The sequence below is a fragment of the Sparus aurata genome, chromosome 17, assembly GCF_900880675.1.
Source record: "Sparus aurata chromosome 17, fSpaAur1.1, whole genome shotgun sequence".
NCBI lineage: Eukaryota > Metazoa > Chordata > Actinopteri > Spariformes > Sparidae > Sparus > Sparus aurata.
In genome coordinates, this window is record NC_044203.1 from 30,343,616 (window position 1) to 30,369,653 (window position 26,038).

At 44.1% G+C, this 26,038-nt stretch overlaps 5 protein-coding genes across 7 annotated transcripts in view; all 5 read left to right on the forward strand.

The window, feature by feature from the left end:
- The first annotated feature begins 744 nt into the window (after positions 1-744).
- rnf183 (ring finger protein 183) lies at positions 745-3,153 on the forward strand. 2 transcript variants are annotated; one of them, XM_030392791.1, is made up of 2 exons: positions 745-891; positions 1,575-3,153. In XM_030392791.1, exon 2 carries the CDS (start codon positions 1,638-1,640, stop codon positions 2,604-2,606), a length of 969 nt encoding a protein of 322 aa, XP_030248651.1. In that variant the 5' UTR covers positions 745-891; positions 1,575-1,637; the 3' UTR covers positions 2,607-3,153. The 2 variants fall into 2 exon arrangements, with proteins under 2 accessions (XP_030248651.1, XP_030248652.1); XM_030392792.1 differs by lacking the exon at positions 745-891 and adding an exon at positions 1,259-1,491.
- A 1,961-nt stretch (positions 3,154-5,114) lies between these two features.
- Positions 5,115-7,160, forward strand: LOC115566721 (uncharacterized). 2 transcript variants are annotated; one of them, XM_030392672.1, is made up of 3 exons: positions 5,120-5,523; positions 5,951-6,014; positions 6,882-7,160. In XM_030392672.1, exons 1-3 carry the CDS (start codon positions 5,289-5,291, stop codon positions 6,883-6,885), a joined length of 303 nt encoding a protein of 100 aa, XP_030248532.1. In that variant the 5' UTR covers positions 5,120-5,288; the 3' UTR covers positions 6,886-7,160. The 2 variants fall into 2 exon arrangements, with proteins under 2 accessions (XP_030248531.1, XP_030248532.1); XM_030392671.1 differs by having other exon boundaries at positions 5,115-6,014.
- Positions 7,161-9,455: 2,295 nt separating this feature from the next.
- mgat1a (alpha-1,3-mannosyl-glycoprotein 2-beta-N-acetylglucosaminyltransferase a) lies at positions 9,456-12,599 on the forward strand. Its single transcript, XM_030395124.1, has 3 exons — positions 9,456-9,716; positions 10,109-11,045; positions 11,248-12,599. Exons 2-3 carry the CDS (start codon positions 10,413-10,415, stop codon positions 11,944-11,946), a joined length of 1,332 nt encoding a protein of 443 aa, XP_030250984.1. The 5' UTR covers positions 9,456-9,716; positions 10,109-10,412; the 3' UTR covers positions 11,947-12,599.
- A 1,515-nt stretch (positions 12,600-14,114) lies between these two features.
- sh3bp5la (SH3-binding domain protein 5-like, a) lies at positions 14,115-21,493 on the forward strand. The gene is made up of 6 exons (XM_030395075.1): positions 14,115-14,348; positions 14,770-14,832; positions 15,211-15,339; positions 16,907-17,071; positions 18,802-18,975; positions 19,260-21,493. Exons 1-6 carry the CDS (start codon positions 14,115-14,117, stop codon positions 19,803-19,805), a joined length of 1,311 nt encoding a protein of 436 aa, XP_030250935.1. The 3' UTR covers positions 19,806-21,493.
- Positions 21,494-22,135: 642 nt separating this feature from the next.
- The window catches only part of gabbr1a (gamma-aminobutyric acid (GABA) B receptor, 1a), a 91,621-nt gene continuing 87,718 nt past the window's right edge, over positions 22,136-26,038 (forward strand). The window contains exon 1 of the mRNA XM_030395073.1: positions 22,136-22,627. The gene's annotated coding sequence lies outside the window, so the exon portion shown is untranslated. The remainder of the gene's footprint in view (positions 22,628-26,038) is intronic.

The following is a 26,038-nucleotide window of genomic DNA, read 5'->3' on the forward strand; positions in this document are numbered from 1 at the left end:
AAAGAGTGACGCATCAGTTCACTTCGAGAAGAGCTGTTTGACCGCACAAACACCAGCCTTCTGTTTGATATGAAATATTTAACCCAGCTCGGGCCTGAACATGCATGGTCATGAGTTGTCGGGGTGTATTCTCATACACTTTGAGCGTTTAGAAGAACAGGGAGTAACCAAGAGAGTGAAACGGTTGATTGATGGTTCGCTGTTCTTGTTTGGGTGGTAAACTCAGCACAGTGACATGAGAGCAGCAGAGGTATGACAGGTATGAGGCGCTGATACCTGCCGTGTTGACAGTACAGTGCCCTCGTCCTATTGTGCAGCGACAGTGGAATTTCACCAACAGTCACTCTTGTTTATCTCGATTCACATGATTCGTATCAAACACAGAGCAAAAAAAAAAAAGGAATGTATTCATGTGCTTCTCCATCATGTGACCCCCCTCACACCACTGGCACCAAATCTGACATCCAAGCAGCAAAAGATGAGACATTTGAATTTGAATCTCAGGACAGTTCAGCTGCAGCGGCGGGCAGAGCTGCCTCTGTGATACCAGTATGATCTGTCTCACGAGGGCGATCCGAGTGAACGACCTGACCATCTACATATTCCACAGACAGACAGTTAAAAAACACTGTCTCACTGCAGCTGGTCCGACTGGTCTGACTAGAAAAGAGAAAAAGGGAGGGCAGCAGGCAGCGAGGAGGAGGGTTCAGAGGAGGCAGTGCTGTGTGACAATTAGAAAACAAGATATAAGAGGAAAGAAACCAGCAGAGGAGGAAGAACACAGGGATTACACACACGGCGAAAGACTTCAGGAGTTGCTGTGTTTTGCTTTTTTTTTTTGGTAATGAAGTTTGGTGACAACGTGACTCTGACATTCATCTACCTCAGCAGGTCAGTGGCTGTACAAAACTTCCTGCTCTCTTGCTTTAGCTTGCAAACTCACAGCTTCTCTTTTTTTTTTTTTTTTTATTAATGCCCTGTAATCCTTAATCAGCAAACGCTTCAAGACGATTTAAGCTTGTTGCAAAAGTCAAGATGCGTTTTTCTTCAATGTGAAGGAAACCAGATCCTAGATCCGAGGAATCTTGACCTTCCATCTGCTGCAAACTTTAGGTTAATGACTGACTACGTGAGACGAGGGGGGGGGGGGCGTGTGAAGGAATGTCTGCGATGACGTTTCAAAACAATGGAGCTGTCACACACCTGTGCCACCCTTGGTTTAGATTCTCTCAACAGGTTTCAACCGAGACAGCAGGAACATACAAAAAAAAAAAAAAACGCCATTAACTATTTTGAAGCTGCTCCAGTGTTTGCTGATTAAGTCTGTGCGGGAAAGCCCACTAAACAAACACAGCAAGCGTGCTTGGGGAAAAGATTATAAAAATAAAGAAAATAAATCAGCAGACAGCATTTTAACACAACAGGGATGTGAGATAGCAGGAGGTTAGGTTGCTATTGTGTCATGACGAAGCAGCGATGATGACTGTGCAGGTGAATTCCTTCAGTCTGTTTCCTGCTCTGTTAGTTGCCGGGAGCCAGTCAACTCATCCAAAGTTGAATTTTTTTTCTCACAGCTCCTGTTGGAAAACTGAGTCAGACTCCAGCCAGCTCTCTACCTCCCACATCAGCCCTCCAACATGAGCGACGACGGGGAGAGACGCAGATCCGAGCGAAGCCGGGGCCAGAGCAACGGTTCCAGGCCGGCCCCCAACGTCAAACCCAAACTCAACCAGAGAGAAAAGAACAGCAAGGAGGACCAGTGGAAGAACCAGAAGCCTGCAAAAGTGAGGAGATCGAGGAGCACCGACTCCGAGAGGGGGGATAGAGGGAGGAGGAGAGAACGGGACCGGTACCAGGGGGAGAGGAGGCAGAGAGGGAGGAGTGAGGAGGCCCGGAGACGAGACAGGAAAGAGGGAGAGAGCGTCCCGAGGAGGCCCCCCGCAGACGATGTGGAGGACACTGAGTGCGCTGTGTGCTTCAGCACATACGACAACGTCTTCAGGACCCCCAAGCTGCTGGCGTGCGGGCACACCTTCTGCCTGGAGTGCCTCGCTCGCATCAACGTGACCTCCCCCGAGCTCAAGACCCTGACATGCCCCGTGTGTCGGGAGCTGACCGAGCTCCCCCACGGCCGGGACCTGCCCCGCCTGGGCAACAACCAGGACATCATCGGCAAACTCCCGGCAAACATGCAGAGGGCTCTGTCCATCCGCTTCAAGCGCAGCAAGGGCAAACTGCTCCTGAAGAACCCCCCTCCCAACAGCCCGACCAAGCCCTCTATCCTCACCCTGACTAAGAAGAGCCAGCAGGGCCAGGGGACGGCAGGTGGGGACCTCAACCTGGGAGCGATGGAGCAGGGATTTACCCCAACCACCGTGGTGGACGTAGGCCGGCCTCCAAATAGGGTCAGAGGTCGCCTGCGCAGGTTGTTCCGCTCGGACCAGTGCTACTACGCCGTGGTGGGGTCCATCATCACCATCACTGTGGCTCTCATGCTGGTGGGGATCCTGGCCTTTGTGATCATACCGAATGTGGTCGTTCACCGCAGGCCTGTTCCTCAGGGGAACCAAACATTACAGACCCCTCCAGGACCCCCGAGACCCTGATGGGGCAGGGGACAGGAGGAAGTAACACACTGAACTCCTTTTGCCTACTTTTCCCTTTTGGCGAGCAACACTGAAGGTAGAGACAAAACACTGCAAGCTGATTCACACACAGCGAGGTGAAGAAATGAAGGAAAACAAGGACAGCAGCATTTTTTTTTTAAAAACAAAGGACAGACAGGCTCTGAGTTGCACATGAAGGAAACAGGACAACCTTGCATCTTGCATTTTTTTTTTTAATTTTTGTTTCCTGAACAGGTCCGCGATCACTGTGAAAAGCCAGAAACACTGTCCACTACGACTAATAAGCTGTAAATGTTGAAATGAACTAAGCTCTGTGATGAAAAGACCTGAGTATCTTCTGATTGCTTCAGGCTGATTTTTAATAACCAGTTCAGGGTTTCTAGCTCTTACAAATTGTGTATATAGACCAACTCACTGTACAAAGCAACAGATGAGTTATATACTTGTAAATATCTTCTTTTCACTCACAAGAATGGACTTTATTCTCTGTGATATCAAAATAAAGCACTTTTTGGGGGCATTGAAACGTATTTCTCAGTATTTCCTAAAAAAATCGCCTGGATTTTTACAATAGGCTATTTATGAAACTGAACAATGACCAGATTGCTTTCAGCAGCTCCTGACGACACCGCAGGCAGAACTTCCTGCTCAGTTTTTATGATGCATGTCCTCATCAAAACAGATTTGTTGCCTATAACCTGAAGGGACCCGCATGCTTCTCCAGACACCTGATACCCTCTAGTGGTGTAAATAGACCAGGTAACAGGGTGAACTTCTCCTCTGCTGTGTCTCTCAGCACTTTAGGCTGACAAACCTGTTTGACAACACGAGCGTTATCTCTCTCTTTTTTTTATCCCTCTCAGGGAGTTCAGCTGTCCGGTTTGACAAAGAGCTCAGATAAGTTTGCTTATATCATGACTTCCAACTGTTTGTCGTGGTTTAGACGAAACATTAACTCACTGAAGATCCAAGCAAACCACAGGGAAGACATGAGTCCGTCTTTTAGCCTTAATGCTAAATCTGAGTGTTCAGTGGCTGCCTTTACACTTAAAGGAAAGTTATAAATAACATAAATGTTATAGAGTGAGGTGAGGAAAGGTCATGTGCTTTTTGAAACAACAACTGCAAAACAACTCCAAACAATAATTTGCCTGCAACAGAGATTTTAAAGGTGCAGTATGTGAGAATTGGCCACCTGTTGAATTCTCACTCAAAACAATGACAAAGCCTATGAGCAGAGTGACAGCTAGCTGCTAACTGTCTTCTCATACATCCATGATTTTAGCAGCTATTAGCTTGCTAGCTCAGTTAGCTGTGCAGCTAGCTGGACACCTGGGGGAGTGTTGGTGTTTACTCCACCAGCAGAGGAGCTTTGGACCTGTGCTGAAAGAGGTTTTCAGGCCTGAGGCTAGCTGGTTAGCATGCTAACTTCTGCATACAGTATCTCTGCTACACAAAGTACACACCTGTTATTTCGTCGCATCCTGTTTATTATTATATTATTATTGTTAATTGTTGAAAAATTCTTGCATATTACACCTTTGAATATTTTAATTACATGTAACCTACACTTTCCATCTAATTCTATTACATTTGAGTTTCGGAGTTTTTCTATCATGACGAGTCAATGTGAATAATCTAGATGACCTGGAGACAGAATAAGAAATACGTAATGTTTATCCAGACGTCTGCCTCGATTTGATTTAATCCGACTAAGATATTTGATTTAAAAACAACTTTGCTTTAAATGTGATCCATTCAGTAAACGTGTGCAATAAAATCTGATGGAAAACTCACATTTAATTAAAAATACTGACACCGTTTTAAGCGAATCATTTTTTGGTGTGTAGACCTTCACACACCTGTATGTTCCCCCAAAGGATTTAAGAAGGAACTAAGTAAGATACTGAAATACAAATAATGAGTGAAATGAATACTTTTACTGAGCAAAGTATAGAGTAGGAAAAAGTCACTAAAATAGAACTTAAAATGAATGTCATATATATGAAAAGCACTTGAGTAAAAGTCTTAAAAAATCTGATACTAAATGTACTGAATTATCAAAAGTACAAGTAAAAGTAAAATCAAACATATATTTGAATGTATCTACTGTATATCTGATATCTATATATATTCTGATTATCAGACAAAAATCTTTCACTTGCAATTAAAGATTGCAATTTGCAAAGTCAGTCGTAACTAATAAATGTAAAGGAGGAATAGGACAATATTTGCCTTCAAAATGTAGTGAAGTGGAAGTATACAGTTGCAGAAAATGGAAATACAGAAGTACAAGTACCTCAAATCGTATAAAAGTACATTACTTGGGTAAATGCACTTGGTTACGTTCCATCACTGCTTTGATTTTCAGTGCTTGAGTACATTTTGCTGGTTAAACTTCTGTGTCTGAACAGGAGTTTGACTTTTTCCACTATTGCCTTATAGACACACCCACATGACCCCCCCCCCTCCTGGAGTATCGAGGCAAATATGGTCGCAGGGAGCACAGCAGAGACCCCCTCCTCCTCCTGTGTACCCCTTCTTACGCAAATTTTCCTTCATGCGTTATGTGACCGGCTGTTGTGGAGGCTGAACATCAGGGAGCTGTCAGCAGCAGCTCCGCAGACAGAGACGCTCTCTTGTGGATAGTTATCGACCACCATGGCTTCCACTCCCTCCGCCTCTGCCCTGTCTGCTGTTCTCCGGTGTCGGGGGAAAATCTGGACGAGGAATCCGCCTACCAAGCGACCTGCCGCCTCGGTGTACAGCCTGGGACTGTCCGGCGGGGCGGTGCGCGACCCGCCAGCTGAGCGCGCCCGGTCCAACCAGGCGTCAGCGTGGGAGGCTTTCCTCCGAGGGGAGCGTGTTGTTGTGGGGAGAAGACTCGCTGTGGCGTGTGAGTCGACCCGGCATGATAAAAATCCGCGAGGAAAAGACGCCAGAGAAATTCATAAATTATGTCATCCAAAACTTTCGCAATCCCCAGGTGACGCGCACTCTGGTGTCCAAAACGCGCTGGTGCGTCAGCTGGCACGCAGACTGACATCCAACCTGCCTGGAATAAAGAGATGCTCCCAAATCATTCAGATGTTTAGAAGTGAAACGTATGCTGCGCACATCTGTAAAATAATATTTGTTCAGGAAATCAGTGAATTCCCAGCGGGAGCTTTGAAAGTGTCCGTGATGTCCCCGCGTTTGGGGCAAAACGCAGCGCAGATTCCGTCTTTCGTGTTGATCGGCTGGTCGACGCTGAAGAGCACCTGTTTGTGTTTGACTGCTCTGGTGTCAGAGTTTATGTTTCTGAAGCTTGCGGTGTTGTGCAGGTCCAGAAGCAGCGCTGGTGATAGGCGGCAGGATGGAGACAGCGTCAGAGAGGACTTCCTGCAGGTGAGACTTACCTTAATACAGTTATAATGAGGAGACATCAGTGGTGATACTCAGGGCCGCAGCCAGGATTTTAGAAATACTGAGGTCTTGTCCCCAAACCCCAACCCCCCATCGATCCACCCAGAACATTTGAATGATTATAGTAAAAATCTGAGCATTTATCTGGATTTTGACGTGTAGGAAATAATATCAGTTACAGCAAACAGATGAAAATTGGACTCAGATTCCGACAGAAGAAGAAGAAGAAGAGAAGGAACAAATATGGCCAATTTAACTTTAACATATTGAACTTATTTCTTTGCTACAAAAGACCTTACTGACATGGGCAAGAATTTATAAAAAACATTGTTACTAATAAGATTAGTTAAATAATTTCACTGCTAAGAGGAAAATTAAATGGCTCATAAAACATTTATTATTGCAACTCTCTAACGGCTGTCTTAATAATGTTTATAAAGGAACTACACAGAATTTATTGACCATTTCCAAAGTATAATGAACATCAGTTGCAATTTTCTGATAAACAAATGCTAATAAGTAGTTTAAAAAACAATGAATTGCTTGTTGACAGTGAAATAACTATGAATTTGCAGTTTATTTATTGTATATAATTGTTTATTTGAAAGATATGACCGATATGATAAAGCCTTAAACCAAATATGTTCACACATGTATTAAGATCTCAAAGACGTGACCTCAGTGTCCTCAACCGCTGCGGCCCAGATGTTACTGTCTTTTTTATGTCTTTTAATGTAATTTGTTTGCTCCTGTAAAGCACTTTGAGATGCCTTGTGTCTGAATTGTGCTATACAAATAGACTTGCCTTGCCTTGCTAAATCAAATCATGTTATATTCGTCCTCTTTCAGGTAAATGGACAAATCCACAGTCCCACTCTCCTCATCTCCACCAAGGACGACTCCGGCTCTGGACAAACAGTCACGGAGGACAGACCTGACTGAAACTGACCATACAGCAACAAAAAGACACACTCTGCGACTTATTTATTGACTTTTACTCTGATTTCACAACACACGGCCCACAATTGGACTTCAACTCGGCAAACAACTGGTTGGTTTAGAATGTTTTTGCTGTAGTACTCAAGGAAAAGTGAGCAACACTGTAACAATAAATACATTTAACCAACACGTCTTGTTTGTAGTCCCACATTATGCTAGATGTGTTCAAGGTCTCCAGTGGATAGTTAAATAATGGATGAACATGTTAATTTTAAGCCTGCAATGTAAAAAAAAAATGCCTCCAGTGATGTCACTCAATGGCTAAATTGCATTGTGGGTAATATAGGCAACATGTTTTAGAAAGGAAGAGGAATGCACGGTATAAAAAGGGGGCATATCTCTGGTTCTCCATCCATCCATCACCTGTAGCCTCTTAACCTGTGCAGGGAGTCGATCCCAGCTGACCCCTGGCGAGCAGCTGTAGGGCGGGTCGTCAAGTCCTGTAGAAATGCAGGTCCATTTACCAAAGTCCCTGGACAAGTCGCCAGTTCATCACAGGGCTGGCATATAGGGACAAACCACCCTTCACACACAGATTGACACCTCAGTGCAATTTAGAGTGTCAGATTAACCTCACATGCATGTTTTTGGATCGCGGGTGGAGTGCACGAGGAGAACATGCTCCACACACCTTCTGGCTGTGAGGCAGTGGCGCTAACTGGCATCCCACAATGCAACCTATCCACTGAGTGACATCACTGGAGGCAATATTTCAGATCACATGGAGCTTCCTCTGGAGCCACAGAGGGCTTTATAGTACTTCTCTGTGTATAGCCTTACATCAGGGACAAAAGGAGTCATTAACCTTTAATTCATGTGTACCAATTAGCCTCAATGAGTTATGGAATGATGTGCTCTAAGTTAAATGTTAAAAAGGAAGTCAATCAGAGATTTTGCTCTCCCAAAAGTGGGACTTTTTCTGCAGAATGCTGTGTCAAAATGTCCTTTTAAGTTACACTTTCAGTGAATGTGGCCTAGTTGCCGTCGACCACTGCTGCTGAAACACCCTGAAGATATTCAAAACATGCACAAACAGCACCACTGAGCTCTTTCCCCATGAGTCACTGTTATGTGTTTGTTTGTTTGGCAACAGCAAGGGTAGACAGAAGCAAAGGCACGTTCCTCCATTTGACGATTCTCATCCCTTGAGATAGATGCAAGTAACATCGCTGCAGCTCAAGCAGAAGAAGACATTTTTAGCCTACATTTGCTGAGTCTCTGCTGAAAATCATGTCTCAGCATCATTGTCTCATCGTGATATATTTCGAGTCCATAAACGATTTTAAATTGTTTTTCTTTGCTGCTCCAAAATGTTATTTCTAGCCTTTATGCCTCGGACCTTTTTTTTGTTGTCTATTTTGTTCATGTGAGCACGTTCCTTTCATTTACACTGACAGCATTTGTATAATACAGTGGTGATGTTTCTTCTAGGTGCTGTATCATATGGCAACTGGACCTGTTTCAGCCAAGAGGCTTCCTCAGCTCTAACTAACAGAAGGGGAGTTACTTGCTTTTAAACTCTTATCACCCACCTACAATGTGTGTAAAAATAACAAAAGAAAGGAAGGTATTAAGTGAGAATCACAAGGCTGAGGCAAAAAGGCTAAAGAAAAACATTTAGGGGCGGCATTCGAGGAGACATTTAACAAAACAACAATCGCTTATAACACCGAAATATAACAATGACGAAACATGAAGGTTGAAAAATGATTTTCACACGTGGGTTTGAAATTAGCAGAGGCCCGGCAAATGGCTAAAAATGTATTTGTTCTGCTGGAGCTGCAGAGATGTTACTTGCATTGTCAAATGGAGGAATATAGGAAAACATAGTTTAAAATCCTGTCAGTTAGAACTGAAGAAGCCTCTTGGACGAGAGCTGAAACACGTAAGGTTGCTCTTACATTTAGCAGATGCTTGTGTCCAAAGCAAATTACAGAAATTCATACATACATTCATACACTGATGGTGGTGGCTGCCATGCAAGGTGCCAATCAACACATCAGGCCATGCAGAACGGGGGAATTTAACCAGCAACCTTTGGATAACAGGACGCTGGCTCTTCCTGTGACCCACAACCATCCCTATGCCTACGATACAGCACTTATGATGACCTGGATGACTGAGAACCTTCATTAACAGTGCTGATGTTTCTTCCCCTACAAGAGCTCTGTATGATTTTCTTGTAAACAAAACAAAACAAAACAAAAATAAATAAATAAATAAAAAAGGTTGGATAGTTATTAAGGTAAAAAACAAACAAACAAACAAACAAAAAAAATGGATATATCATTTTTCGACGCCACGGTGTGTGAGAGCTGACGTTTCCTCACGAAGACGTCACAGGTTTGTTAATTGGCTCCGCTGAGAGCCGCTCATACGTCACAACGTTGTGTAACGTCTCGAGGTGACAGTTGAGGCGGGACTTCCCGTGACTGGTCGATACCCAGGAAGTCGTCGTGTTACTTTTCCTCCTCCTCCTCCTCCCTCTCCTCCTCTTCCAGTCTCGTGAGAAAGAAGATAAACTAAGGGGCGTTAAGTTGCTTTTATAGCCAGGAAACTAGCAGGAGAAGAGTTTAACAGCAGCCGCACGAGGTCTCTCGGCTCCCGTCGATCAACTTTGCTGGTTGTCATCGAAGAAACGGCGGAGAAATGTGCAGCAGAGGGAGAAGTGGCCACTCTGTCAGGGTAAGGGCTAATTTCAACACGCTCCTCCTTAAGCTACAGTATTTACAGTCATTCGAGTATTACCCGTCTGTCGAGCTGCTGGGAAGACAGCGAGGTCGAAAGTCAGTGTTTATAGTTGTTGTTTTTCAGTCTTCATAAGCCACCGCTCGGCTTATCTGTAGAGGCAGCCACAGGTGATAAGAGGAAATCGATCAGAGGCAGTTTGGTGAATCATCACTCCAGTTCAGAACCATGAAGCATACTTCCTTTGAAATGGAAATTTGCATACATGTGCCTGATCATCTGGTTTCATTCTTTAGAAACAGTTTTGTCGCCCAAGGGCTATTTCCTCTTTGAGTTTCATTTTGATAGCAATTTTTATGTTGCTAAAGTACATCATGTTCTTGTTTCAGATGGAAGAGGATATTCAAAGCTGAGGATCTGTCAGAATCACAAGTTTCCTGCAAGATGTTTCCGGCCCCCCGCCACATTTCGTCTGTCTTTGCATTTAGCGACACTGACTTGTGTCTTTTTAACTTTTGTCACTGCACAGGAAGCAAGCTACTTGGTGCAACTCCAGATCTTTGATCATGCGCTTGTGATGATACACAGCCAGCCCTTCCCATATCCCATTCCTATTGTCTGTAACAAGGACACGTCTTTCTATTCAGACCCTGTCCTCTTGAACCCTCCTCCCTCTCTCTGAGTTACTGTGCCATGCTCCGCAAGAGAGGCTCTGTCATCCTTTGTGGCGCGTTCCTGTTTATCACCTGGAACGCCATACTGGTCCTTCTGCTGCGGGGCAGACCCCTGCCCGGCCAGCTGAGTGAACCTGGCGAAGAGCAGAAAAGAGCTGCTGTAAGGCCTACCAATGATGTGGTGGGAGATGTGCTGCGAATCGCAGACACGTTCGAAGCAGAGCTTGAAAGGCAGAGAAAAATCCTGCTGGAGATCCAGAATCATCATTCACAGTGGGAGGCATCAAACAGAGATGGGCCAAAGGTCGTCGTCCCCCCTCAGCCTGTCATTCCTATCCTGGTTATCGCCTGTAACAGGGTCACGGTGAGGCGCTGCTTGGACAAACTCCTGCAGCACCGACCTTCAGCAGAGCTTTACCCAATCATAGTGAGTCAGGACTGTGGGCACGCGGAAACCGCCGAGGTTATTCGCTCTTATGGGGACAAAGTAACTCATCTGAAACAGCCGGACCTGTCAGATATTGCTGTGCAACCACAGCACAAGAAGTTTCAGGGTTACTACAAAATCTCCAGGCATTACCGGTGGGCTCTCAACCAAGTTTTCAAGACCCTTTCTCACTCATCTGTTGTGATTGTTGAGGATGATCTGGAGGTAATCACATCATTCATTTTTGATTTGTGATCACATAAATTACATAAAGCCCATAAATAAATTGAAATGTTCTTTGTTTATTTAATGATGTATAAAATAATGTTTTGGTTCTATATTTCACAGCTGTTCACTCATCTTTAAAACAGCTGATATCACTTGTTGACGGGGGCATGTAGACTAAATTATTTATCTCCTACTCTAGGTGGCGCCAGATTTCTTTGAGTACTTCCGAGCCTTGCTGCCACTTCTGAAATCTGACCCCAGTCTGTGGTGTGTATCTGCTTGGAATGACAATGGGAGGGACGGCTTTGTGGATCCAGGAAAAGCTAACCTGCTCTACCGGACAGACTTCTTTCCCGGTCTGGGTTGGATGCTCGTTAAGGATGTGTGGGAGGAGCTGGAGCCAAAGTGGCCCGCTTCATTCTGGGACGACTGGATGCGTCAGCCAGAGCAGCGCCGCAACCGCGCCTGTATACGGCCAGAGATCTCAAGAACTTTGACATTTGGCCGGCAAGGCGTAAGTCTGGGTCAGTTTTATGACAAGTACCTGCGTTACATTAAACTGAATTCCGAATTTGTGCCTTTCAGCAAGTTAGACCTGGGTTACTTGAACGAGGAGACGTATAGAAAAGCTTTTGAGAAAGAAGTTTACAGTGCTCCTGTGGTTACATATGAAGATGTTAAGCAGGGGAAGCTAAAAGGACCTGGGCCTTTCCGCCTTCAATACTCAAGAAAGGACAGTTTCAAAGTGATGGCCAAAAACCTGGGAATCATGGATGACTTGAAGTCCGGAGTACCTCGAACAGGGTACAGAGGGGTCGTCAGTTTTATGTCAAGGGGACAGAGAATCTACTTAGCCCCTCCTCCAGGATGGACCCAGTACGATACCAGCTGGAGCTGATAATCCAGAAGAAAAGCCGATGTGAAGCCTTTTTTAAATGTCAGTTGGGGGAAATCATTCCAGGCCAAAGACTGATGTTCTAATAGTTCTTGATTGATTGAATGATATCTACTCTAGATTGTTGTCCTTGATAATGCAGAATGGATTGTTCTTCTTTCTGGTGTAGGGGTTATTGCCAATACCACTCAGGTCTTTTTCATTATTCCAAAACATTTCTTACAGTGTAGGAAAAAAGGCCTAAACAGTTTGCTAGACTGCTGTTATTCACCAGAGATCTATTTTTATATTATGCTAATTGTGCACTTGACATTCATTAATGCATTCAATGCAGTTGCCTAGTTTTTGACGCCTTCGTTTAAATTATTTGCAATTTCTGGTAGCGTATATGTACTGTTTGTCCGAGACAAATGTAAAACAATCTGTGGTATGGTTGCTCATGGTGATGGTGACTGGTCATAACTGCAGTATAATCTGACATTTGATTATCAGTGTTGTCGACTACAAAAATCAGTTCTTCCTGCTTACACTTTAATGTCTAATAATTCTGTTTAATGATTATCTGATGTAGTGATCACTGCAGGTTTGTAACCTTGCAAACTACATGTGTGTGTGTGTTTCTATTTTTAAATAAAAAATAATACACAATGACATTTTAACGAGTTGTTTAATTTATTTAGTTCTTTTGGAAAGAACGGTATGCTCTTAGTTCATATTATCTAACAGGTTACAATATTACCAGTTGAAATGATCTACTTGGGTAGTGTGGTTTAAAATAGATGAAGTGCTCCCACAGTTTTCAAAGATGCCAAATCTGAGAAGCTGAATTTTGGTGATGTGTAAACTTGGTGCAGAAGACATCAGAGATATTTGATGGAAAAAGCATCCATAAAAATACGGATATGGGTTATAATACTAATGAAACATTAAAAATAAATTGATAACACACTGCATTTTATAATTAAGTTTTGAATTCACTTTGTTTGGCATAAGTAATGCATCTATATACAAACTTCAACCAGAGAATAGTAGTTTGAAAAGGTTCTAGGGAATCTTGATTCATGTTTATGCTGTTTATCCAGTTTTCACTACATATATGATGTTAAGATTACTAGATTCAAATTTAGTGATGATGTTTATAGGCTGAAACACCTTTGTTTCTCTCAAACAGTTGGTGGGGGCTAGTGATAGAAATACATGTGTAACTGTCTCTGGCTCAGGACCACAAAAGGTGCATTTAACACCTAAATTTGGAAGTTAATGTGTTGCATGGGTAAATATCATGCAAGAATTTAGAGTGCCTTCCTCTAAATTTAGAAGGGACATAATTAAGCTTTGTGCTAGTTTTAAGTATATGTCTGAACACAAATAAGGTGTCCTTTTGGGTGAAATCTTGTTATTATAATCTTGTACGAGTTTTCTTATGTTTGTACATTTTATGTTTGTTAATCTAATTCCACAAACTTTTAAACAAGGCACTTCAACATTACCATTTTTATATCCTAAGTTACTTTATTAACTCAACTAGCCCGTACATCTTACAGGAAAGCAGTTCCTTATATTGTTTAGATGTTAATTTGGCTTGAAGGGAGTTTCCATAACAACACAGATGACCTTCATCATCAAACAAACATAATCACCCTATGACAGAAATCAGTCTCCATTGTTGGCTGTGTCTACGGTAGCCGCCCTGGTCCAAAAGCAGTGCGCCCGTTTACTAACCAAGTCTCGTCTGTTTACTTCATTTGTAACGATGATGTGAGACCGAAACCGTTAGCTAGCTAGCCTAGCTAAAGTAATGAGGAACCGGTAAGAGATGGAGCTGAAAACCTCTGTGATGGGGGCACATAGTGATGGACGCCCGTTTACTTTGCATCTCATGACAACTGTTTGTTCTCACCTGTTTGCTGAAAAGCAGCCGTTAAATTCTCACTGACGGCGTTAGCCTGTTAGCGTGCTAGGCTACAGGCGGGTTTGGTTCAGTGGGTTCGTGTTTCGGTGTGATTTGATATGGCGGATTGCAAACTGAACAACCAAGTAATTAACCCCCGCTAAATAACACTGAATTGTTATTGTAGGGAACGGGCTTCGGGGCTAGTTAGCCACCGCGTCTGTTGTCGAAGCAACCTTAGTTAGCTAACGCTGCAGCTAGCGAAACTGTCTGGCCTGGAATGGAGCCAGGCGACTTGCGAGAGAGCCCCGCCGGGTCTGGGGAGTCAGATGGGGGGGACTGGAGGGAGGGTATTCCCGGTGGGGATGAGGAGGTCAAAGCTGCCGAAACCAATGGAAATTCACAAGAACCGGCGCTCAGGGACACCTGTGAGGACGGCGAAAGTGACAAACAGAAATGCGTGGGAGAGCAATTACACAGCCCCTACGAGGAGGAGCTGGACCCCAGGATCCAGGTAGGAGAACCTGTTGGTGGCCATCAAACCTCCATCAGCCAAGCTATTGTTACCTGGGCGGGTAAAACTGGACTGCTTTTGGCTGTGTGTTGGGAGAAAAAACACTGTGGTGCTTTGATTTTCTTTGTGCTTTGTGTTATTTCCATAATACTGTGATCTGTGCAAATTCGTTTGTCAGATCAAAAGTGAGCTGACATGTTTATTTCACCATGGGGACATACAGTGCCTCCGAAGCACATTTAATTTCAGCCCCAGTCTGTGCCGAGCTTGCATCTAAGTTGGCTTTTGGGATGAGCTACCAACTGGAGCTAATTTAACCATGTCTGTGACTGTTTATGTTATAAGAAGAATATACACATTTATTTTGTTCTGTTTCTTTATAAAGGCCTGAAGCAGTGCACTATTTTTCTTTCCCCCACAGGAAGAGTTGGAGCATCTCAATGAAGCCAGTGCTGAAATCAACAGACTAGAACTGCAGTTGGATGTTAGTAATAACACACTTTCCTCTCAGTTTGGAACATTCGTTCAGTCTCCATACACCTAACCGGAAAATATGCAAAACAGACTGAAAAGTCCCTTTGATTTTGACAAAACAAAACTCATGAGTAATGTGAAAAGAACATTTACTACCACCCTGGGAATTGCTTGAGAGTCTGCCTCTGTTCTTAAATATTTTAGTAGTCTACCCAGAATGTGCTAATCAATATGATAATTTAGTTTTCAATATCTCTAAGCATAAAGTCTGGAGCTCTTCAAACGGAAAATGTATGAGTGCTGATAGCTTGACACTCGGTGAAAAGATTGCTCACTCACAGCCACCCTTCTAATCTAATCTTGTCATTTTCATGCATTAACAATCCAGGATGCCAGATCAGGCTACCGGAAGATCCTCACAGAGTCCGCCAGGAAGCTAAATGCTCAGAGCTCTCAGCTTGGTGGCTGTATAGAGAAAGCAAGACCCTACTATGAAGCTCGTCGCCTTGCGAAAGAGGTACGCTCAGACGATTTGTGTGTCTAAAAACATGTGTCCCACGTGATTAGAAGATAAGCCGCGGTATCTCAGGATCAAGTTTGTTATCAGTCATGTGCACAGCAATCACATTGTTGTTCTCAGGCTCACTTCAACATTGCTCATACAGTATGCATGCAGAGAAAGTCACGCAAGTCTATAAGAAAAAGGGAATCTGAGACACAAGACCTAAGAATAGTGCAGAAGTGAAAATCTAAAGTAGAATTCATTAAATTAAACATTGTGGTAGACTGTTGTGCACTGAATAAAATGTAAGGCAGACAGGTTGGGCGGTGTCGTAAATTGATATGCTTATGACCAATCAGACAGTGTGATGGGCGGGACGTTGAGTGAGATCAGAGCGGTGACTATAAGTAAAGAAAGACTGCTGCATCAGAGCCACAGTAGCACATTTTGAAATGTATTCATTTAACAGCAATCAGACACAATAAACACAGACTCTGAAAGAAACCTGTTGTGTCTTACCCCTAATAATCTTTAATACTCGTATATACTGTGTTGGTTTAATAACTAGTAAAAGTTAATGAAATAAAAAACATATACATATACTGCAGGTGTGCAGATAAAAAGATACACATACAAGTGATGTACCCAGTTAGCTATTACACTTTAAATACATTTTACTAAATTGATATACAGGAGTTTACAATACACAAGTTATTCTACGTGGCTAGACAGGCTGTTGCTAACCTTTTGTAACTCAGTTTTAGCCTGAGCATAAACAAGTTCTTCTGAAGTGTCTTTCATCTAGACCTTCAGAGAGCGAGAGCCACTTTCTTTTGCCTGTTTAGTTGTAATTGGCCGGTGTGAATCGGCGTGGACCGAATACAAAAAATACATCAAAGTGGATTTCATTTAGTTGCTTTGGTGTCAACCTGCGAACCCAAACCCCAGCCTTTCATCTCATAAAGCGCCATAATGCATCTTGGGATGAGCTGATCACAAGTGGAAAGCTCTCAAAGACAGAAGTAGCTCCCAAAGTGCATTGTAGAGAAATATTGTATTTTATTGTTCGGACAGCATTTTCTGAGGTGGTCAGGAATGCATTTGTCCACATATGTAATATATTTACTGCAAGTGCATTCCTGGCTGCACTGAAGGAGTGTTCATAGTCGTCGGAATGCGTTCGCCATACAAATCATTTAATATGCATGTGATATTCAATCTACTGCCAAATATGACGTGTGATACATCTTAACTAGATGTAGCCCTACACACAATCTGGACACGAGATGCTTGTTTTGTTGCCACAGGAGCGCTAGCTGTGTGAGAAAAATATACAATAAATATTCAAATAAAGGTATTTGAAGGACATTTAATTTGTTCTCCTATAGCCACCTGACCTGTTCCTACATTTTCGTGGGCCTGATGCATTTTTAATTTCATCGAAAGTCAAGCATGTTAAAGTAAAAACACTGATGTACAAACACACTTTGACTGAGGTCTGATTGAATTGGACCTAACAGAACAGGGGGTCGTGTCCTTGTCATATTCCACTTCTGTAGGCAGTTTTGTCTGCTCTCTGTAGGCACAGCAGGAGACCCAGAAGGCGGCTTTGAGCTACGAGAGAGCCGTTTCTATGCACACTGCCGCCAGGGAGATGGTCTATGTGGCAGAGCAGGGCCTGATGGCTGATGGGAAGAACACCCTGGATCCCACCTGGCAGGAGATGCTCAACCACGCTACCTCCAAGGTAACAGAGAGAAGAATGAATACATGCACTAAAACAATGGAGTAAAACCAGACAGGATGGATGCAGGACGGTTCTCGTGTCTCAAACGGGATGAAACACGTGGTGGATAGTAACATAGGAATAAAACAAAAGAAGCTTAATCCGTGTAAATCCATGATCTTGTTTATTATTTGAGCAATTTTACATGTAGTAGAGAAACAAGCAATGGTCTTGTCTTTTTTTAAATTCCACACACTCTTGCTTGTCAAATCCCGCTGCCAAATCCCTGCTCCAGTTTAATTCATGTTCTCACGTACACATATTCAAACCTTATGCTTAAAAAAAAAAATGAGTCATGATGGGTTGACTCGTGAACTCTGGTGAACTCTCTGCTTCTGTAACGTTAAAAGAAGTATGCATCATCGCAACAACAAGCCAGTTTAACATAACATCTGAAAGTAAGGTCAACTTAATATCTTCAAAACGTAAATGGTTTCCCCTCACTCGTTTCTGTGTTGTGGTTTTAGTAGAGTGATACTGGAACATGTTTCCACTGAGCTGACTGACGTGTACTGGTGCTTTCTACAGAAGATGTGATATTTGCATCGATCGGCTGACATGCTGTTGCTGCTGTGGATGTGATGCATATTCATGACTGTTACTTATAGCTGGGCAATATATTGATATCATATTTTTATCCTGGTATGTATCATCTTAGATCCTGGATCTCTTTACATCATGATACGAAATAAAGTAAAGTGATGTGATAGTCTGAACTAACCAGACTGTTCTACTTGTCCTGATAGTTGCTTTCAGCCACGTAGATTATTTATCAACCCCATTTTGTTAATCATTTGTGATGTATTGTAATATTTGATTTGTGTGGCCCAGTCGTAGCATTTTCTGAAGTACTTTTGAGGCGATTTCAAAATATCAGTAGGTGTATCATGTTTCACAATATAGCCTAAAGATTAAACAGTGTTTTATGCCGAGTATTTTCCTGTTGTTGGCTCTTCCCTTGTGATGCACCGTTATGCATCTCCTTCCTATTGTAATGATCAAGTCTGACCTCATAACGACCCCGATCGATACATGATGTGACTAATTGATGCTGATACCAACATCGGGGAGTAAAAAGATTCCAGTATCATTAGATCAACCTGCAGTTTTTGTGATTATCCCTAAAATGTGGTTCCTCAACAACTTGTGACAGAGATACAGAGGGAGCGTAGTTTTTAGTGTAACTATATTCTTCACTGGGAATTTCATAATTACAAATGACCACAAGCATCCTTTTCTGTATTATGTCATGTACAAAATACACAGTTTTAATATCGGTGCATACTGAACAACACATACGCTGAAACTGATACTGATAAGTCTGTGATAAGCCAATATCTGCTAATATCCATCGCTAGTATTTTAATCTGAGCACTGACGCCCCGGCACGCCTACGTTACTCACAGTGCAACTTGACTGCTGACCTAGTTGTGGCCTACTTCACGTATGCCGTAATACCCTAAGACCTGTAAACAGACTTGATGCGTAAGATAAATGAACTTCCCTTCAACATTAACAGTTTGTGTGAGAGGTGACATGGCGCTGTCTCACTGTTTAGTATGTTACAAACATCGCTGGAGTCGATAAGTCAATGAAGAGATTTACATGCGTTGTACTCATTAAAACACTGGCTGTGCGTCGATGTGTGTGTGTGTGTGTGTTAACACCCTGCTCCTGCGTGTCTGTCAAAGGTGAACGAAGCCGAGGAGGAGCGACTCCGCAGCGAGAGGGAGCACATGCGAGTCACCCATGCCTGTCAGGAGGCTGAGGCTCGAGTTCAGATGCTGCAAAAGTCCCTTAAAAGAGTGATCGTGAAATCCAAACCTTACTTTGAGCTCAAGGCCCAGTTCAACCACATACTGGAGGTAATGTAGACACACGGTAAAAACTGTTTTTGAAACCAGGAGCACACAGTATACAACATGTTCTGTGAGGTGTGTGGTCAGCCCCAGTTTCTCATTCTTGCAAGAAAAAAAAAAGTGTTTTGTGTGTTTTTTTTTTTTTTGTTGTAAATATGCTGCTGAGCTGGCAAAAATGCTATAATGAATTCGGGATGTTATAGATTTACTAGAGGTCACTAGTAGGTTATGACATAAAATCAATGTTGAAATGAATGATGGAAGTTGCTGTGCCCTCTGTGTGACTCCAGGAAAACAAGACCAAAGTGCTGCAGCTGGAACAGCAGGTAGCCAAAGTGAAGACCCGCTATTCCATTGCTCTACGAAACTTGGAACAAATCAGCGAACAAATCCACGCTCAGAGAGGAAGAGACCAGGCAGAGGGAGGGTGCCCCACTGTCCGCGGCGGGCGGAGTCCCCCCGTCGGGGCCGAATCCGACATCAGAGTGAAGAAAGAAGTTGGAGCCTGCAGCGGCTGTGCGGCTGGGTCAGATCGAGTAGATGCAGCCATCGACCTGGTGGAGAAGTACAAAGAAAACGAAAAGGAGAGGGAGCGGGAGCGGGCGGGGTCGGATTCCCTTTCAGTCTTCAGCCTGCAGACCATCGCTTCCGACTTGGAGAAATATGACTCCATCGAGCACCTCGGGGACCTCAGCGATGTTGGGAGCGTAACAGGGGATGAGGGGGAGAAGGAAAAGGGCGGAGTGATCGATAGAAGAGACAAGCTAACGGAAGCATCCGCCAAAGAGCGCCAGCAGCAGTTCTATAAGCAGCACCACCGAAGCTTCAGTTTGTGAGGCTGTCATAGATGTAACAGCTGTCAACACGGCAAAAGTAAAACATGAGTTATCAAAGAGAACATATTAGGGCAAACGCCCCTAACACATAGGTACCAACCAAAGTATAAGACAGTGAATTAGCTGTGAAACTGCAGCGATGCAGTTGTAGGTGTATGATACTCTGTGTAAATAAGCACACGTACGTTGACTGACATTACTCTAAAGCTGACACTGATCAATAGTTAACATTGCAGCCTAGTTAGAACACTACTGAAATCTAAAGAGCTTTCATTCCTCCAGGACAAATAAAGTGTATATACGCTCCCTGTGAGGGATTCTGGGTAGAATTTGTTCCTTGAGCATGAAGGAACAGCGAAGACGGATCAAAAGCCCTGTTCCAACAGACGTATTTAGAGAGGCATCATTTCTTACTTTTCCAGGCTAATCGTTGATCTAATTTGGTGAGACTGGAGAAAACAAATCCCTCCCATCGTTTTCCCCCCCTCGGGTCACGTCGACTCTTATCAGCGGTTGCTTCAAGGTAGAAGGGTGGCACTGTCTCTCCGTACACACTGAGATCCACCATCACATCCGAACCTCATCGAGTTGGCGTGTAGGGAAGAATGACAGAAACGTCTCTGTGTCGGCGCAGAGTGAAAGCATGTTTTGAATTCACATTTCATATATTTATTTCCAGTCACATGCTGCAGTTAGCGCTTCGTTATTTCTGGCACGAGAGAATGCGTTTTTTTGAAAATTCCTGAATCGATGAATGGAGTCTGGAGATGATAAAAGACTCCATTTTACCACTCCGGCAGCATGCACTCCTGGTTGGCTTTTGAATTAAAACAGACATTTATGACATGTATTCTGGGCTACAGGCTGAAACAAACACTGACACCTTTAAAGCTGCGACGATGAAGCTCAGCCATGTTTTTTTTTTTTTTTAATGTCGTTACGCTGTAGTCTTACGCTGTAGTCTTACGCTGCAAAAGCCTTTTTTCCCCGAATTTGTATTATTTGAATATCGTTTACATTTCTATAAGTGGATTTCTCTGGCAGCGAATCTTCTATTGTTTGCCTTTAAAACAAAAGAAAAAGATTGCCCGTGTTGTAATTTGAAGTGTGCCTTGACACAGAACAAGTAACACATTTAGCACGAGTCGTACTTTTATTGTAAACTCTTCTGTAGTTCTGTTTAGAACCGTTGAAAGAACAAAGATGTGCTCTTTTTATGGTTAAAATTAACATTTTTATGAACCTGACTCACGCAGGCACCGCACCCGCCGAGACTTGAAGAGTTATGATTTATTTTTCTTTATTTTTTGTGATTTCTGTATTTTTCTTTTTACGATATCGTACTTTGATTGTCAAAGATGCAAAACAATGAAGTCAAGAAATGACTTGTAAATGTATGTAATTAATACAAAGCTGGAAAATACTGACATGTACAGTTAAAACGTGCGTTGCTGATTTGAATATTTGACAGGTTTGCTGTACAGATGTTCTGGATACCCACAGGTTGTCGTACAAAGTGTGTATTTAAATCATTACCGTTGCCTGAAACACCTCACCTTCACTTGTGTCTTAACATTTAGTCTTTGACCTTTTAATGGCATTTGTGAATTAGTCCAAAAAAAATGTCACCGTTTCCAAAATTATGCATCATCGTACGTATAATCAATAAACCAGATCATACTTCTTGGGCTGGTCTCATTCCCGTCTTGTCATATTTCATGTGGTACCCATGTAGGATTTGATGTAAAGAGGCAGAGGTGGGATGTGGAACTCCTGTTTTTACAGATACAGCGGGGCGGGGGGGGAAGGGATGGTGAGAGGCAGAGGGAGAGGTTATGTCTTCCCCAGCCTTCCTTCAATTATTCAGCAGATATATAAATATGAAGCAGGGTGCTGATCTCAGAATAGATGGCAGAGGAGGAGCGGAGAATGGTGGGAAAGACACAAAAGGGGATCAGAGGGAGTCTGCGGGCTTTGATTTAATAGGTGACCAGTGTTGTAGAAATGACTGACTGCTGCTTCGTTGACTTAACTCCAAAGGGCTTTGAGGAAACAGGCTTAACAAAGTAGTCACTGTTAATACCACAGCGCCATATCTGCACCTCCATCCGTGTCTAGTCCTCCTGCCGTGTTATAATTATACACGGTGGGATAAATCCGCGAGCTTATCATAAACCCAGATCCTCCTCGTAAGATTCATCATGATATTTATTTTTTGCTTTTGTGGGCCCGAACCTTAGCGTGTTTCATCTCTGGGAAGGAAGGAATGAAGGGAGGGCGGGAGGAGAGAGAGAGAAAAAAAAATCCCAGATAAATGCGTGAGAGAGAGACTGTTACGCACGGTGCGTCTCCATCATGACGTCGTGTATTAGCTCAAGATCGTAGAGGGGGAGAGGGAAAAAAAAGAAAAAAAAAAAAGGAGGGGAGTGTGGTGAATCGGTGTTTCGTCGTTTCTGGGGACGCGTTTGTATATAGTGCATGTATATTTTTTTGTATGGGTGCTCTGTCGTTTCCTACCTTTGCCGTGCGTAACTGCAATACGCGGAGGAAAAACCCCGATTAAAGATCCGCCTCGCTTCTCTTTTTTTTTCCTTTTTTCTAACAGTCTGTTTACGAACGGAGCAGCTTGCACAATTTTTGATAGCCATATTATTATAGCCATAAATAAGATAACAACAACAGCAGCAGCAGCAGCAGCGCCGAAACGATGCATATTTCTACCAAATAATACGACGCCGGGGCTTTTTCCCCCCTCTTCTTTCTCTGGCGGGTCCCATCCGGAGGACGCACTGTTATCTTGACTGAGCGCATCGGAACTAATAGTAAGTACACCTGCTACAGCTTTTGCTTCAGAGGAGAGAGAGAGGGGGGGGAAGCTCGATGCTACTATGACTGTGGGTCGCGATGTCAGCCGTACATCTGTCCAGGAAAATACAAAATAAAAACGCTCCGTTCGCCGTGTAGATAATGTAGACAGGTGCCAGATTGGTGCCTCCTCATTTCGTATGCAAAGGCCATACAGTACATTCTCGATGTGCACAGGCCAGATTTGTTTTGAGTTCTTGCAGGATGGAGAGACAGATAGAGAGAGAGAGAGAGAGAAGGCACCCGCGTCCTGTCTGCATTTACCTGCACAGACACGCTTTTTTATATCAGTAGGACCTTTTCTGGTGTGTGTGTGTGTGACAGTGTGAGCAGGTGACATTTTTTTTAATTCTAGATCCGCTCACACGAGGACGACACGGGGCTCTCGTTAATGCGCTCCGGCCTTCCTTAACAGGCCATCGCGGATTCCCCTCGTCAACAGCCGACAAGTAACTATACCGGCAGCATACGGTTGGTGGCAGCCTCGCTGTGACCCTCACGTCTCAACAGTTCATGCTCAGCCATGCACGAAATAACAGCATCAGTGTGTGTGTGTGTGTGTGTGTGTGTGTTGGTGTGGACCGTGAGAGTATAACCACGACTACAGGCTCGTGTGGCGCTGTCTTTGGTGCTGAAACGCACCGGATCATCCCTTTCCACTGCAGCTTCCGGCATTATTCACACACACACACACACACACACACACGCACGCAGAGAGAGAGAGAGGAGGAAGCTGAGCAGTGTGTGCATCAGTGACATTAGAGGTGGAAGCAGTGTCTGTGGGCCGCATCGTTTCTGGAGCTGTGAAGGCGCTGCCCGTGTCCGTGCTGCTCAAGCTTAATTGCATTTAAAGCTTGAGGCTGGTTGGCGCCCCCCCCCCTCCCTCCTCTCCCTTCCCTTCCCTTCCCCTCCCCTCTCCCCCCGCTCCCCCCACTGTCTGCTCCGTGCTACTGCAGCCACAGCAGCTGATGGAGTTAGCTGGCTCTGTGCTGGTTTTTTTAGTCTGTGCTACACTCACACACACACTTTGCTTTTATCCGGCTCAGTGTGTGATCGCAGATATTAATGACTCCTGCTGGGCTGTCCTTCTTGCTCCCTGTTTTCTCTCCCCTCCACCCTCCACCCTCCGCCCTCCTCCTCCCTCCCTCCCTCTTTCCCACACAGGACACAAGAACACACTGTACACTGCCAACACACACACACACACACACACACACACACACACACACGCTCTCTCTCTAGTGGTGTCTACCTCCTGCATGCTTCTTGTCAGTGAACTCTAAAAATACACTGGATAATGCTAATGAACTATCCAGTGGAGTTTGTCTCTGTCTTCAGCGAGCGAGAAGCCTCGCTGCCATCTGTCTCCCTCACTGTGGTGCTTTGCTTTTGTTATCCCCCCCCCCCCCCCCTCCACACACACACATACACACACACACACACACACACACACCACCCACCCACCCACTTCGCCACACACACACACACACCCTCCCTCCACCCCCTTTGCCGCCTTGTTAACTGTGGGAGTGTATGTATGTTTGGATGTGTTTATGTTTGTGTGACAGCCTCATAAAGCAACATTTATTATTCAAAACTGCAAATGAGCAGCTATATATAGTGTGTTTATCATTGATACAGTCAGTTGTATGTGTGTGTGTGTGTGTGTGTGTGTGTGTGTGTGTGTGTTTCCCTTCCTCCCGGCACTCCAGGCACTGTGGCTCGCGGGACTCAAGGGTCTTTTGACTTTTTTGCTGGTTAGCACAGCACACTCATTCTGTACTCATGAAATCTGCACATTAGGCAGTCAGTGTGACGGACAAGTGGCCGCTTGTTTCGCAACTCACCATTCTTGCGAGGCAGATGGAGTATCTGTAAGTAGAATTACTATTTATGCGGGAACTCCTCAGAGTTTAGGCAGCAAAAGTCTGTTCGCAGGTCGGTACGAAGCCCCTCTGTGGCTCCACTGGGCTGAAGTGCCTCAAGTGATGTCACTCGAGTCAGCGTCGGTCGCGACTGAAGATTGCGAGTGTTTGTTTTTTTTGATGTCCCAAGAATTGAGAGGATGTTTTGCTGCCTATTCACTGTTAATAGATGTTATCTAGCTATGAACTGGGACACAAAGACCACCTGCATCTTTTAAGGTGGAACGTTGTTTCTTGCACGTTACCTGAAACGCGAGTTGATGTCAAGAATTAAACAGCACCTTTTAAAAAAAATGTGTTTTGGCTGTCTTGCATAACTGAATCATTTCAGATGTATTTAGGCGCTTAAAATGTATACAATTCTCAGCCAGACAATGCAGACTGTGAACACTTTATTTCGTCACTTCCTCAAAGAAATGGTGCAGCAGTTAGCATGCTAACAAGCTAGCCCTGGCCTGTCCTGTCTTGTAACACCACTTTGTACCTGAGGCGATTGTCCGACAGCCCCCGCAGCTGTTAGCATAGTAAATGAAGAAAATAAACTCTCCTAATGTCAAGAAATGAAATACTCTCACTGCTGTTTACCTAAATAACAGGAAAATGAAACCGTACACCGTCTGAATTCAAGTTTCTCTTTTATCAAAGACTAGCTGAATTACCTCGTTAACTCATTGCAAAAACGACTAATTCCAACCCGAGATGAATCAAATAAAACAGTCTTGGTTTGTCTTCCCACATCCGCCCCTGGTTTGTTTCAAATAAATCCTCGATTCACAGTAAGATGTGAAAAATATTCCAGCTCTACACTCTTTTTTAAGCTGCTCCCGTCCCCGCCTGCCGTCAGTAGACCCTTCTCACGGCAGACATTTTGACTTGGCGGTGCTGGAAAAGCACAGGTGGAATTTCAGTGATGTGCACAAGGGGGGGGGGGCAGGGGGCAGTCGCCCCCCCTCGTGGCCCATTTGTTGAAAAACGCGCGCTAAAGTGCCCTCCTGAGAGCCAAAACGCACGCTAAAGTGCCCTCCTGAGAGCCAAAACGCACGCTAAAGTGCCCTCCTGAGAGCCAAAAAAGCATGCCAAAGTGCCCTCTTGGTTGGCAAAACACACTAAACTGCCCCCTTGGCTGGTTAAAACATGATAAACTGCCCTCTTGGGAGCCAAAACGCACGCTAAAGTGCCCTCTTGGGAGCCAAAACGCGCGCTAAAGTGTCCTCTTGGGAGCCAAAACGCGCGCTAAAGTGTCCTCTTGGGAGCCAAAACGCGCGCTAAAGTGCCCCTCTTTTCGCCCCTGCCCTTCAAAAAGTGTGCGCAATCCACTGTGGAATTTATAACATTAGTGATGGCTGCATTCCATTTAGGTGAGCCACTTCCAGTGCTGTGGTATTGTGCATGCTCCCTCACCGGCATGACTTACCGGGACACTTAATAGAATGGAGCCATCGG

What these genes read in the sequence shown, in the direction of transcription:
- sh3bp5la (XM_030395075.1), top strand. Translation starts at nt 14,115, where the DNA reads ATGGAGCCAGGCGACTTGCGAGAGAGCCCCGCCGGGTCTGGGGAGTCA. An exon ending in AGCTGGACCCCAGGATCCAG is followed by an intron (nt 14,349 to 14,769) that starts GTAGGAGAACCT and finishes TTTCCCCCACAG; the next exon opens with GAAGAGTTGGAGCATCTCAA. An exon ending in GACTAGAACTGCAGTTGGAT is followed by an intron (nt 14,833 to 15,210) that starts GTTAGTAATAAC and finishes TTAACAATCCAG; the next exon opens with GATGCCAGATCAGGCTACCG.
- rnf183 (XM_030392791.1), top strand. Translation starts at nt 1,638, where the DNA reads ATGAGCGACGACGGGGAGAGACGCAGATCCGAGCGAAGCCGGGGCCAG.
- mgat1a (XM_030395124.1), top strand. Translation starts at nt 10,413, where the DNA reads ATGCTCCGCAAGAGAGGCTCTGTCATCCTTTGTGGCGCGTTCCTGTTT. An exon ending in TTGTTGAGGATGATCTGGAG is followed by an intron (nt 11,046 to 11,247) that starts GTAATCACATCA and finishes CTCCTACTCTAG; the next exon opens with GTGGCGCCAGATTTCTTTGA.
- LOC115566721 (XM_030392671.1), top strand. Translation starts at nt 5,289, where the DNA reads ATGGCTTCCACTCCCTCCGCCTCTGCCCTGTCTGCTGTTCTCCGGTGT. An exon ending in TCAGAGAGGACTTCCTGCAG is followed by an intron (nt 6,015 to 6,881) that starts GTGAGACTTACC and finishes GTCCTCTTTCAG; the next exon opens with GTAAATGGACAAATCCACAG.